The sequence below is a fragment of the Halyomorpha halys genome, unplaced genomic scaffold (assembly GCF_000696795.3).
Source record: "Halyomorpha halys isolate HHAL.00 unplaced genomic scaffold, Hhal_1.1 Scaffold722.1, whole genome shotgun sequence".
Lineage (NCBI taxonomy): Eukaryota > Metazoa > Arthropoda > Insecta > Hemiptera > Pentatomidae > Halyomorpha > Halyomorpha halys.
The window spans coordinates 265,459-280,463 of record NW_027110068.1 but is presented as its reverse complement, the minus strand read 5'-3'; the positions used below and the strand labels follow the sequence as shown (position 1 = coordinate 280,463).

The following is a 15,005-nucleotide window of genomic DNA, read 5'->3' as shown; positions in this document are numbered from 1 at the left end:
ATATTAATGTAAATAATTTGTATGTATTTGTATTCATATTAATGCAAATAATTTGTACTTTTTATATATTGTATAACTGCAATAATCCTAAGTAAATCAATAAATAATAAGATAAAAATAGTTTTTGTAAAATACTGGTAATAAATTTGATGCCTTAAGATTCCCCAATGAGAATAAATTCTAGTTTATCAAAAGAAAATTCTTATATTCATTCAAGGTATGTTTATGTGTGTGCATTCACATAAAATAATTAGTTCTTTAAAATTGATCTAAAGTATTTCTTTTGATCTCAATACCATATTTAATTTTATAGCTGTGAAAATGATGTACTTTGGCAGCTGTCCTGGATCTAAAGATAAAAGCGGTTGCCCCTGGTCACCTATCTATGAACCGGTCTGTGGCTCTGATGGGAAAACCTATGTCAATGAGGAGAGGCTGTTGTGTTCATGCAATCAAACTGGAGAAGGTATATCATAATAACCATAAATTATATATAATATGGCTAATATAAACATAAAAGAATTAACCTGGTGACTATATGTTCTTTAATATGACTATTTTACTGAAGAAGGCTATGGTGGCAAGTAGGTTTGAGTATAACTCCCTAATTAAAATAAGCTTTTGTAATTCTACTTTGATTAAAAAAAGTAAACAACCTGAGAATTTTCTGGGGTTGGACTAATGGATTTATGGTTAGCAGGCACACTATGGCCTGTAATAATGTTGATTAATCACATTGTACTCACTTAATAAACAATTTTCTTTTCTTTATGTTTATTTTGTTAGAAAGAAAAATATTATTTATTATTCTAGCAGACTTGTGTTCCAGATTATAGTATTTTTTCATTTGATTTAAAATATAACTAAATATTAAAACATAATTCAAGTTTCAACTGTGGGGTTATATATTCATTTTATTTATTGGGGTTATATATGTTTGTTCTGAAAAAATAAAAATGAATTCAACAAACTGGGCATTCTTGTATATATATATTTTTTATTCTGCATTTGGAACTCAGTTAAAAGTCTGAATTTTACTCCTTATAGTACAAGAGCCCAAGAGGAGAAAAAAGGCAGTTATTTCACCCCAATTTTTGATTACTTAATTGAAAACTAGGTATAATTACTAGTCAAAATTGATGAGTCTGCCAAGTATAGGTAGGGGGATTAAAAAATAACGGCTGTTTCAAAACGTTAAAAATAATTAATTTTTTATTTGAAGCTTCATATCATTACAACTAGCAACAACAATAGAAAATCTAAGAGAACATCATTTGAAGTAGAGTAAATTTGCTAAAATGTAAGCCCTAATAGAACTATTTATGTCCAATAGATCTTGAGATATAGCTTTTTAAAAAGCAACATTCCATAAAAATTTTGTATGGAACGTACTGAAAGATCAGTAGTTAGTGAATTTATTTTGAAAAATCTATGACCATGACAAAAACCATTTGATGAACAGATGTACATTAGCTTTCAAATTAAAGCTAGTTTAATGAGCTATAAAGTAGTTTCTTATGTTTATTTTCAAAGGAGTAGTAGTTTTCATGAAATTTGCTAAAATAAATTGATTTATAGTTGTACAGTCAAATTTTCATTTGCCAAATTTATATTCATATGTGAATATCTTAAAAAATACTATTCCCACGAAGATAAGTGTCATAAACTACTTTATAGTAAGTTGAATTTCCTTTATTTTGAGTGTTGGCAGACATATGTGTTTCCCATGGGTCTAGAGATATATTTTTTCCAAAATACATCATTTTATACGAACAACTAAAAATTAACATTTTGTAAATTTATTTTGTCAAATATCATAAAACTACTACTCCTACAAAGATAAACATTATGAACTATTTTATAGTACATTTAACTAGCTTTAATTTAAATGCTGGCAGACATCCAATGGTTTCTGGAATAAAGTTTTTCATAAATCAAACCTATTGTCCGAACAACTATAAATCAACTTATTTTAGCAAATATCATGAAAACTACTATTCCTACAAAGGTAAAGATTATAAACTATTACTATAGTACAATTGTTTACCTTTAATTTGATTGCTAATAGACATTTTTACGTCAAATGGTTATTGAGATATAGATTTCTCAAAATAGATTCACTAACTACTGATATTTCAGTACATTTTTATGAAGTGTTGCTTTTTAAAAGGCTATATCTCGAGAACTATTGGATCTGATTAGCTCTATTATGGCTCATATTTCAGCAAATTTACTCTTCTTTAAATAATGTTCTCTTAGATTTTCAAGTGTTGTTGATAGTTTTTAAGATATAGAGCTCCAAATGAAAAATTAATGTTTCTTTTAGGTCCCATACTGCAACACTAAACTTGACTAAAAATCGGACCAATTTTTCCTAAAAGGAAAAAGTAACCAAATTCAACTATATTAAAATTTATTATTTAAAATAACAATTCTTTTTGATGAGAGAGATTAGATAAAATATTTTCTTTATACTGTGTATTAATAATTTAAGTAAGGAAATTTCATCAGTTATTTAGCTGTGATATAACATTAACCACTTCTTTTCCAGAAGTTACAGTGGTATCAAAAGGTGAATGTAAAGAGGTTGATCCTTGCCGCAATGATGAAAATAAAAGTCATGGGCCCAAGGTATGTGCCACTAACGGCATAACTTATCAGAGTGCTGAAGCAGTTAGATGCCTATCAAAACATAAATCAGGTAATAGTGAAGCATTAATTTAGTAATTTTGATAAAAAAATATTTAAATTTATAAATGGCATTTATTTTGAACTACACCAATAGATAATGCTTTGACTATAATATAATAAAAATATAGCCTTCAAATATTTTAATATATACACACACAAATAACTCACCCTCCACTTTAAAAGTTTAATATATTAATTTCCCATCAAAAATATTGTTTTGTTTTTTTCAATCCCTCTAAAACAGAAAAACATAAAATTAATAAGTTGCATTGTAATCATACATGATTACATAACTCAGATTGGATACTACCTTTTTCCGCCGTTGGTACTTGAAGGTATATGGTGAAATACTTATCTGGTGTTTTCATGTGTCCGTTCCATGTGAAGTTGACTAGAAATATTTGGAGGTGAGGAGCCTCCTTGTAATGATTAAACAGAGAATATAAAATAAAACAATTTAATAGTTACAGATGAAAGATAATAGTAAATAATAAAAAACATAGTCAGGTGTCGAAAAAATAGTAGGGGATAGGGAGGGGGTGCAGAAGAAAAAAAAATATCAATCTATTAAATATATATATTTTTTTAACTGTTTCATTTGGCAAAACAATCAATATATACTTATACGTTTCAATATATTTATACAAAACAGTATATATATGTTTTAAAATAATTTCACAGAATCATACAATTATAAATTAAAATTATAATTAAGTTGATCAAAACATTTAAATAAACTAAATTCTTAACTAATTTCCTTATAAAGTTAGTTCAATTCACAAATAAATTCATAATCCTGATCTGCTGGCTCTGCTGTCAATGAGAAAAGTTCTGAATACATGGCCACTAGTAATTCTAAATATATTTTTCAATTATATAATATTAATATAAAATTGTATGAATTTAGTTAATGCAGATAATTTAATCTTAATATTTCATGATAATATCCAATTACCAGAAATAAAATTTACTTGCTTCAATATATTGGTTACATTAATCTATACCATATCCTTCCTAAATGTTTAATGATTGTCTTCTATTAGTATATTCTAAAAGTATGCTGTATTTTTACAATTAAGAACTAAATTTAATTTTGTGGAACATATTTTAAAGCAATAAAACTATAAGAATAACATCTGTAAAGATATATATCAGAAAAACATTAGGAAAAAAAAAATTTTAAATACTTAGATTTGTTCCTCAAACATGAAATTATGTTTTGTATAAATTACTATTTAAAATACCACTAATAAAATACGAAACAATTATTTTCAGAAAATAAAATAATACATTAAATAAATCAAGGATAGTTTGTTTATATGGTAGTGATAGTGTGGATTAATTGAAAATTAAAAGTTTTAAAAATTAATGAATTTTTTTTTTAAAAATAGGGTGTTTGACTTATAATTAATGACCTGGGCAGAATAGCCTGCAAAAAAAAATTTTAATTTTGATGTGAGGTGAGAATTTATATTTGAAGATTGTCCTTCAGGTTGGCCGAAATGTTGGTCTATTGATGTAATAAAAAGTGTTGAGACTATACAAGGATACTTTTTGATTTTTTTAATAAATTATTGCTTAGAAAGTCTTTTTGCAACTACTAATAAAGATGAAACGTATGCTTTCAAAATAAATGGGTCCATAATTGGAGAATTACTTTACTTACGTAGGACAACTTTCTACTCAAAACCTGTATTGTGCTTTGTACATATGTAAAACTTATTCAGATTTAAAAAATATTTTCTATCAAAATATTCAAATTTTTTTTCTCCACTTTTTGCTAACAAATAAGTACAATATATATATATGCATTAACTTGAAAATGAAGATTGTCCTTTGATTGTCAAAAGGACATTTTGAAGTAGATAGTTTGGGTCCGCTGCAAGCAGAGGAACTTGGTGGCCTCTACTTGCCATGAGAAGAGAGTCATCTCTGCTGGTGACAAAAACATAAGAACTTCTTTACAAATAATAATTGGTTCAATTGTGACTAACATACTAATTTGAAAATATTTGAACTGCATAAAAAAAAGTATCGAATAAACTCAACATCACACTCAGTTCAAATATTGAATATGATTAAAGAGATTGGAATTTTCATTTGATTCATTAAGTACACATTAATTGATAGCATATCAATTATATATAGATATATGTATTATAGATTATAAATACATGTAACTGTTTTGTTTTTATTACACTTATTTTTAAAATTACAGATTTCTATGAAAATATTGTTTCTGAAATCAAAAAGCTATTTGTATATAACAAAACAATTTTTTGAAAAGATTGCTCTCCAAAATTAATAATAATCTAGGACAGTGGTTCCCAAACTGGATAGTACAAGTATACATCAGATGTGTCACAAGCAAATGCCAGGGTGCTGTGATAATAATGTTTAATGTTTACAATGACTCCTTTGATGTTTTTCAACTCAACAGCCCTGAAGAAGCCCTACAAAATGGGGTGAAATATCGGCAAATAAATAGTTGTTAACTATTTTTTGTTCCTTTTTGACCGCTCCTCAACCATCTTCTTCATATGTTAAAAAATATCATCAATCATTTATGTACACAATAGTTTAGAAACATATATTGTTAGTACTGAATTCAGGATCCTTTATGGGTTGTAAAGGTACTTTTAATTCCTTTTCTTACATAGATATCTACTATTAGCGGTTACTTATTAAAAATATTATATTATACATAAAGTGCCTTTGATACTTTTTGTTTTATCCTTTTTTTTTTTTTTAGCCCAACAAGAGTGCTACAAAATATTTTTAGACTTACAAAGGTGCCATGGAGAAAAAATTTAGGAACCACTGATCTATGAAAAAACATGTTTTGACACTCCTGTCATTGTATTTTCAAAGCACTTCAATTTACAATTCATTAGTTTTATTTTGCATAGATGTATATAATTTAGAAGACATAAAGAAATTGTAACTGCAAAAATTAAATTGTTTGAAACCCAAAAAAATAAACAAGGAACTATTCCCCAGGAATAATAATGTAATTTAACTGTATACTCTGATTTCCAGACATTGAAATCAAACATGAAGGTGGTTGCAGTGTGGACGAAGTCCATGAGCTTTATCCATCTAGGGAAAAAGTGTGCGCTATTTCCAAGCATCATTATGAATATAATCCAGTATGCGGAGTAGATGAATTGACGTACTTAAATCCATTTGTATTCCTTTGTTACTGCCCTTGTAAGTACTCATTTATGACAATATGTAGCTAATATTATATTCTTTTATAATAGATAACTTATGTATGACCTATGGTTATTATGCTTAGACTATACAGTAAGTTTGAATATTGATGTGAAACGTGCAATTTATATTTATTTAGTCTACATAAGGTATTTATGACACGTCACTTAGAATATAGTACAGCCAAAATAATTAAATTTGTATTTAGTTGTCCTGATGATTCTTGAATTGGTGAAACATTATTTAGCAATTTACTGTGATTTGAGGCCTAATGCTGTGGTTTGGAATCTTTTAACTCAAACTCAATATGCTGAAAAAGTTGATATTTTGAAGTAACTCCTTAAGTCAAATATTGCCTGACTATAACTCAAACTGAAAATTGTGATAGAACAATTTTAAATTAATAACAATTTTATGGTAAATTAAATTTTCTATATCTTGTTTTACTTTACTCTTCTTTTTTTCTTTAATTAATTAAAATGCCCTATCTACTCACTTAATCATTTTCATCATGAAACGGGAGTTTGTTGCTGTGCACAAAAAAAAATTATGATTAGCCAAAATTATCAAATCAAATTTCAAAAAGCTTCTGTTTGCTGATCTACGTTATTAATAAAAAAAATTACAAAACAGACTTGAATGCTCGAATAATAAAACTATTAAAGTTGAGATGTTAAATTAGGAGAAGTAACTGAAGAAAATAATGAATTAGTTAACTACCCCATCAAGACTATCTGCAATGCGATCAAACAAAATAATTTTAACAATTAAAAGACATAATCATTGTACACATGGGATAAAAATTAACTAAATCAGGAGGCTTGTCATATTTAGAGGAGTTATCTTTAATATAATGGATCTAGATGGATATATTAGAGAGGACAGTGCCTATTATGTCCTATTTTGATTAGACCCAGTGCTTAGAGATTTTAAATTTTAAAATATCTTAAAAAATTTATCAAACCTCTTTGCAATTAATTTAATATAAAACAAAATATGCCTAAAATGATGCTATAATAAAACAAACTTGATTGAGAAGTTAAATAAATGTAGAGCCTCGAAAGGTTTGTTTGCGAATAGAATGAGCCATATCCATACAACATTAGATAAATTCAGAATGGCTGAAGAAAAAAATTGTGTAAGGGAAACAGTTGCTATATAAAAAAAAAAATTAATTTTAGGTACAAAGGGAATCTATAATACTATTAACAGTTTACCAGAAATAATAATGGAGTAGGTAATTCGCATAAGTGAATATTTTTTGGCTGGGGCTACAGACTATGAAGATCTTTGGCCATGTTAGTAGTCTTCAAACAGACAGTTATTGTTTTTATGAGCACAAATAGCCCAGAATGAGTCACTCAATCTCACGCTTTGAGGAATTTTTGTGAAGAAAATGCATTGATTATCCCAGTAGAAATATTTTGGAGTTTATATATTTAAAAATAAAATATAAAAAAAAAAGATCTACTACTTTCTATTTATTCGGTGAAAATAATCGGTTGTTCAATCAGTCATCCTAATTAAATGACATTTTATAATGCTGAATTGTGTGATGTTCTACATGTAGTTCATTACATATTTATAACAAATGGAGAAATTCCATAAGGATGAAAGAATTAATATAGAATTCTAGTCATTAACAATTTTAAAAGATTGAAGCAGGACTACATTATATTATAATAAATTTTTAATATATATTTAGAGCAAGCTCTTAGAGATCAGAAACAATTCTTATCCCAAAAGATATTTAAATTAGATATTCTAATTGTAGCAATATTTTCAAATGCAGCTATCACATAAAAAATAAGTAGCTAGATACATATTCAATAAGGAGGAAGTTAAAAGAACCACTTCACAATGATTGGAGAATTCTGAATGTTTACAAAGAGTAAAAAGTTTTTTATAAATCATTGCATTCAGTTCCATTTTGAAAAATGTTCCCTCATCATAGAGCTAATATTTATTATATTTCTGATTAGCTATTCGCATTAATATTAAAATTATTAAATAAAAAGTATGTTTATAAAAGAAACTAATAATAAATAAGTATTGGTGGCTAAACTTTTCTTCTATTACAAGTTCCTCATTAGATTATTATATATATATATATATAATCACTATCAACAGCTTATTTTATTAAACTAACACCAATAATCTTTCAAGTTAAGCTTTATCTTTCAAAAAAATATTTTCTCATCAGAAGATTCCTGAAATATTTCTTATGATCCGTCACTGATAATGTGAAAAAAAAAAATTAAGGAAAAATTGAAACAATTGTATAAGGCACCAGTTGGATTACTTGGTTATCTTTAGCACAATTAAACAATAATCTTTGAATTGAATCTGTGCAAAAAACAAAAACAAAAAAAAAACAGATGGTATCATAGTGTTCTGTAAATTTTCTCTGTGTACTTGTAGGACAGAACAAAAGAATATTTTCCTATTGTCTTCAAAGATAAAATCTAACACTATCTACAAAATTATAAGCTATACAAATACTTACATAACCATAAACTATAACAATTAACTAAGCCTTAGTAAATCAATTACAGATTACCTCTTTTTCTATGGGGTTTTTCTTTTTTTGAAGAGAAATTGTTTTAATAATGAAATAAACTCATATAACCTGGTTTTGTCAAATGTAATGTTAATTTTATTAATATATCAAAACATGGTTCTTAGCTTCTCTTCTTCTTTTTATCTTTCATATGTATACATTTTTATTTTTATATTCATAAAAGCTTAAAGTCTTAAATGAAACAAAGTTCTGGAAGGCATGTTGTATTTTATCAGCAGTTTCCAACTCTTGGCTTTCTAAAAATAATCTAAGGTCTTCAAAAAGAGTCACTGATTTTCGATTTTGATAGGTCACTGATCTTTTTTTATGGGTACTTTAGAACTTTAATTTTTGAGCTTTAGGGGATTTGCATTTTAATAGGTTTTAATTAATTGTTATTTAATGCATGCATATTTTATAAAAATACCCGTAAAACTGACGTTTGATTTAGCAAAGTCCATTATAATAATTGTTCTTCTAAGTAAAATTAGCTATCTACTTACAGCTTGCTTCATTGTTAGTCAGAATGTTGTTAATATTGTATGTATAAATATTAACATTAGTAATGAATGTACATTTACATTCGTAAGCATATCATTGATTATACATTATGCATATGCATGGGTACAAACATATACAGCTACACATCTAGGTTCACTCCCACATTACCATGCTTCATACCAAGCATGGGAGGATCAAATGAGTGCCATGGAATGGTTCTCTCAATTCTTTTCTATGGAGCTCTGATAATTTTTAAAGAATAAACTAATTATTTTTATATGTCTTTAGCTTTAGTGGGTAAGTGTTCTTTATTTTTATTTAATATACTCAACTGTCTTTATTATTTTATGGTAATATTTGTAACAAAGGTCATTTGTTAACTTATCTGAGCTGTAGGCTTCATACCATAAATACAAAATACATAAACATATCTTACAAACATTAGCAGATTACAAAATTATGAATAATGGTACTGTACAAACAATTGAAGGGTTCTCTATAAAACATTTCTTATTATGAAATTTAATAAAACAATCTTCCGCTATTCAAAGCTTACTTAAGAATGTTTTTCATAATAATCCTTATAATGAAGGCTCTTATGGGCCAAAACTGAAAATACCTCAATTTGGTCAAAAGTAAGATTTTTTTTTGCTCTTAAGTTTAAAGAAATGTCAGTTATAACTTTTTTAGGTGTTCTTAAATTTATTTAAGTTTTTCAATGAATTGCAATAATGATATCATATTTTTCTCCAATTTGAATTTTTTTATTTAGTGTAAGCTTAAATTCAGCCTAGCTTAGTTCAGGAAACTAACCATCCTAAAATAAGTTCCATGAGAATATAATCATGTAAAATATTCTAATGGTAAAAATTATGTTTTCTATTATTTATTAAGTAGTAACATCTCACCAATAATATTTAGGTAAGCCAAATTAGTAAGGAATTTAAAAATATAATATGTTAGTAGATGTAAGTATAGAGCCAAAACCTTTTCAAAGGACAACCAAAGGAAATAATTAAACTTCTGTTTATTGCTTTTATTTGGGAAGAAACAACGTAAACTCAACCCCTACTTTACTTATTAGTTTATCATTCTGTCTCCATTTTCCAGTGACCGAGGCTGTATTCAGTGGAGGAGAGTGCCACTGTTCCTCCCATGATGCTTGTCTTAATGCCATCAATCTTGATGATGAATATGAGGAGTGCAGGAAGGAAGTCGACCTCAAAGAAGTATGTGGTTCTGATGGACTAACTTACAGGTCTAAGGACCACCTACTCTGTGCTGCGAGGAACAATACAAGTCAGTATTTCCATAACATTCTTCATGTTTTCCTGTAACATTCCTATTTTAACATTAATTTTACTTTGTACCATTTGATTTTTATAGAAATTACATAAAGCATAACTTATCAATTCAGACTTACTAAGGATAAATGTATGTTGGGTATTTTTCCGCATTGTCAGGAATTTAGCACCCTGTCAAGTGCAACATACAAAGTAGTGAAACTATCTGAGATTCCCGACTGAGTGGTAACGAAAGCATAATTTGTCTGGGATTAATTAGAAAATACTTCATACATAGATTGACAACCAATTATGGTTCTTTAATTTTAGAAAAATAACAAATAAAATAAATTATTAATTCATTCATCAAGGTTTCACAGTTCTAGTTTTAATTCTAGAATACCACCTGCAGGTATATACTAGTACATTTAATGTTAGTAAAAAATATTAAAAACAAATAATAAGCAATTTTCCATGAATTGATTTATTACATTCATTTATTGTACAACTAAAGTTGAACTAAGTACTTTTTTTCTGACACCTCTAAAACAGAAATACAAAATTAATTAGAAATAAATAACATCATACTAAAAACATAATTCAATAAAAAAATATTACCTTTTACTAACATTGTTAGAGAAGTACTTATCTAATATTTTACTATTAGGAGTCATGTTTAATGTCTGGAGGTGAGTGGCCTACCTGCAGATATATACTAGTATATTTAATGTTAGTAAAAAATATTAAAAACAAATAATAAGCAATTTTCCATGAATTGATTTATTACATTCATTTGTTGTACAACTAAAGTTGAACTAAGCACTTTTTTTTCTGACACCTCTAAAACAGAAATACAAAATTAATTAGAAATAAATAACATCATACTAAAAACATTATTCAATAAAAAAATATTACCTTTTACTAACATTGTTAGAGAAGTACTTATGTAATATTTTACTATTAGGAGTCCTGTTTAATGTCTGGAGGTGAGTGGCCTAAGTACCCCAGGGTCCAGAGGGGTGGCATAACCTACTATCCTTTAAAGCAAAAGTTAACCAAAAAGAGGGTGTTGACTATACCTTCAATACATGGATTTATGTTGAAGTAAATAGGAATTTCCCACATGGATGTAATTATCTGAAAAAACATTGATTTATTTGCCCAAACATGAACTGAATATAAGAAGTAGTAAATACTATTTTCAGTAATTCTTCATTACTTCGACAAAAAAAAAATCAATTAAGCCATTCTTGAGAAATTTGTGCTTCAGTTGGGAATTTCATGTAAAATTCAATTCTTTAACTGAGATTGTAAACTGAGACAGAAGGAAGCCCATGATTGGCTCCTACTACTTCTCTGCCATGCCTACAGTGTTCAAAAGCCTGCCTTTTTGGCTTCAATTATTCTCATAGCCAACCCTCTCCATTATACTCCTTCCTCCAAGGAAGCTAGTACTACTGACACGCTAAATTTAAAAAGAATTGGTGGAGAAATTTTTCTTTGGCTTGACAGTTGGAGAAGTCCTGCTGAAATATTAATGATTGTTAATTTACGTTAGAACATCTTTCTTTAATAATTTTTTATTGCATTGGCGTCTAAAAAACATGGTTTTTGCCAAAAAATGAATTTTCATCTAAATTTTCATTTACACCTCTTCCCACACCTCCTTTCCCTCCCTCTCCCTTAATCCCCTTCCTCTATCTTCCAAGCTTTCTGGAACTGACTAATTCAATTTATGATAACTCTTGTATTATCTACTCCTCAAACATAAATCACACTTGAATTCCATTTAACCAAAACTATTTATATATATATACCTTTACTAAATAATTTTGTATTTTCTAATTTTAATGATTCCCCGAATAGGATTGTGAAAATTCCACGATAGGATCATTGGTAACGTATTTTGTGTTATGTAAGTACGATCATGATAATTGCTGAATTAACCTTAATAGTTTTTCTATATAATAGGAATCTAATCAAGGCCTCTTTGGAACAAAAGAAGAGAAACCTAAAGATGATGTTTTCCTTTCTATTTTTGAAATAAAGGATCTGATGTACTTTATACCAGTGTTTATGTTATCTTAACATTATCTTAAAACAACAGTTATGCGTTACATTTTCGATGATAAGACGTTATGACCTATTTCGAATCTAAGTTGTAATGCTTGTATCAGTTCTAATTAACAACTGGTCCACTTTTCAACAGACTCAAAGCCTCAAAAGGATGTGAGTCAACCCAAGACGACTTTATTAAAGAAAAAAGATTCTAATTAATAAATATATTATAACTTACCAAAATATTGATGTATAAGATAGTCAGGGTTGCTTAAAAAAGGATCTCAGAATAGAAAAAAACTATTTTTTAAATAGCATCGTTGCAGATATTCATCAATGTTCAATCTTAGGTGGATGCAGAGAATTGATAATCGAATATAATTTTATTTTGATTTCTTCAATTTCTGAAATCTTTGCTGCAGTAAAGTACTCGGATCTTGATGTAGATCTGTATCGTGTATTGACTCGTTGGTTTCTAATAATTAGCAATTTTTTTGCTGCTTTGAGTCCCTTTTTGACCGCCACCCTTTAGATCTCCCCTTCCTCTAACCCAACTAATTAACTGTTGCAATTTCACAACCATCTTCTTCAATTTTATAGGTAAACAAATAAAGTTCCAATATAAATATATTTATTTGCAGTGCTGCATATACTCCACGAAGGAAAGTGCAAAAGGGAAGACTCCCCATGTATTCATGCAAGGACTGCGGAGGGCCACCCGGTCTGTGGATCAGATGGAATGACCTACTCCAACCGCGCATCGCTCCATTGCGTCGCAAGAAACAAGGACCCAAGTAAGTATACCATTATTTTTAAAAATTTATTTTGATGTCTAAATAATAAAATATTTTAATAGTATGTTGCGATTTAACCACTTATTGGTAGCACTTAAAAATCATGATCTGAAAATTATTTAGTTGTAGATATTATAACTTACAGACCTGGAGGAGAGATGCAAACATTTTCATTATATCAACTTAAAAAATGTTAGATAATTGATAAAAGAACATAAGAACAGGAGAATTGAAGAAACGATCCGGCATTTAGAGCAGCAATTAATTGTTCGCCCACTTCGTGTTTAGTTCCAGTAAGACTTTAAATATTTCGACAATCCTTTATATCTCGATCATCATTACTTAAAAGCTCTGACAACTTCATCTTCTTTACGATGTTGAATCGTAAGCACTCAAACATGAATAAATAATAAATATTTAACTTTACTCGAATATAAAAAAGTCGAATTTCTTTCCTTCTTCAGACTTCCGATCGCTGAGAGGAACCTATGCAATGATAGTCACTTTAAGATTTACATCCCAGTCACACATTCAGATTGTGTTACATTTTCTACAGCACTTTTGACAATGCTTTTGTCAGCATCTTGTGGAGCTTTTTAGGCAGTGTTGATTTCATATGAAAAAATTTTTTTTTCCCCTACGCCACAGGAAGGGGGCTATTACGCCATTTTCCCTCTCGCTGCCCAAAACAATTTTACTTTTCTTCTTTGTTGGTCATCATCCTGCTGAAGATCTTCTAGACCAATGCACGTTAAAAGATGGTCTCCATCCATGTGTCCCATGTTGCATAGAGGACATTTAGGGGAATCTACGATGCCAATTCGATGGAGGTGTTTTTGGAGTAGATCATGTCCTGTTACTAGCCGAAAACAAGCCACTCTCTCAGCTCTGCTAAGATTGCCAGGAATTCGTTTATCCTTATGCAGTAGGCTCTCCCACTTCTTTCCTTCCGCTTGCACTTTGTGTCTAGTGCTTGTTCTGTCCTTACAATAAGATCTTATCATTGATTTTACTGTTCTGTAGGAAAGTGGTAGAACAGGGCTGGTTCTCTGCACAACCGAGCTTAGCCAACTTGTCAGCTTGTTCAATACCATTTATACCAACATGGCTTGGTATCCATTGCAGAGCTATAACCCTTCCTCTTTTCTTCATGATAGCAGCCATGTTTCTGCACTTTTCTTGCGTGGGTGACCATGCGGCACCTGGTGATGTTAATTTTTGTATTACGGCTTGGGAGTCGCTGAATATTAGAGTGTTGTCATCGCATTCAATAGTGGCTTCCATCGCGAAGCAGAAATCAACATCATAATTATCACATTCAGCTCCAACGGGAAATGACAGTTGAAAGTTGATTGAGTATACACCTGCTCCAGCTCCCTTGTTAATACCGGACGCAGACCCATCGGTATAAATGTGTAGCCATTGCTCTATGGGGCATAGCTCTTAAATTGTTTTTAGTGCATCAGCTCTAAGCTCGGGTTCAGGGCAATCTTTCTTGATCCGACCACATGCCAGTTTGAGTCGCCCGTAGACCTCAGCGGAATCGTGCTTTGGCATGTAGGAGATGCTTATATTCTGTCTTTCCTCAGTTGGTAGGTCTATCTGGTGAAGAATTTCCTCAGCTTTTGAAAGAAAAGTGCGATGGGACCTCAGTCGTTCATTCGCTTTACCATAATCCAATCAGTGTTCTTCTCGTCGCATAAGGTTTTCATAAAGACACAGAGCAGATTTCTCCCTCCTATCCTGTAGTGGTTGAAGTTCTGCTTGGAGTTCCATAGCTGTGATGGGAGTCGATTTCACACCGCCAGTGATTATGCGTAAGGCTTGATTTTGAACTTTGTCTAACTTTCCTAACGCTGCTTTGGAGGAGGTTATTAAGAGTTCAGCTCCATACTCCAGATTAGG

At 29.4% G+C, this 15,005-nt stretch overlaps 1 protein-coding gene across 1 annotated transcript in view; it reads left to right on the top strand.

The window, feature by feature from the left end:
- The window catches only part of LOC106685650 (serine protease inhibitor dipetalogastin), a 23,046-nt gene that overhangs the window by 4,343 nt on the left and 3,698 nt on the right, over positions 1-15,005 (top strand). The window contains exons 3-7 of the mRNA XM_067048163.1: positions 314-466; positions 2,552-2,701; positions 5,731-5,901; positions 10,076-10,264; positions 12,948-13,100. Coding sequence (XP_066904264.1) covers positions 314-466; positions 2,552-2,701; positions 5,731-5,901; positions 10,076-10,264; positions 12,948-13,100 — 816 coding nt within the window. The remainder of the gene's footprint in view (positions 1-313; positions 467-2,551; positions 2,702-5,730; positions 5,902-10,075; positions 10,265-12,947; positions 13,101-15,005) is intronic.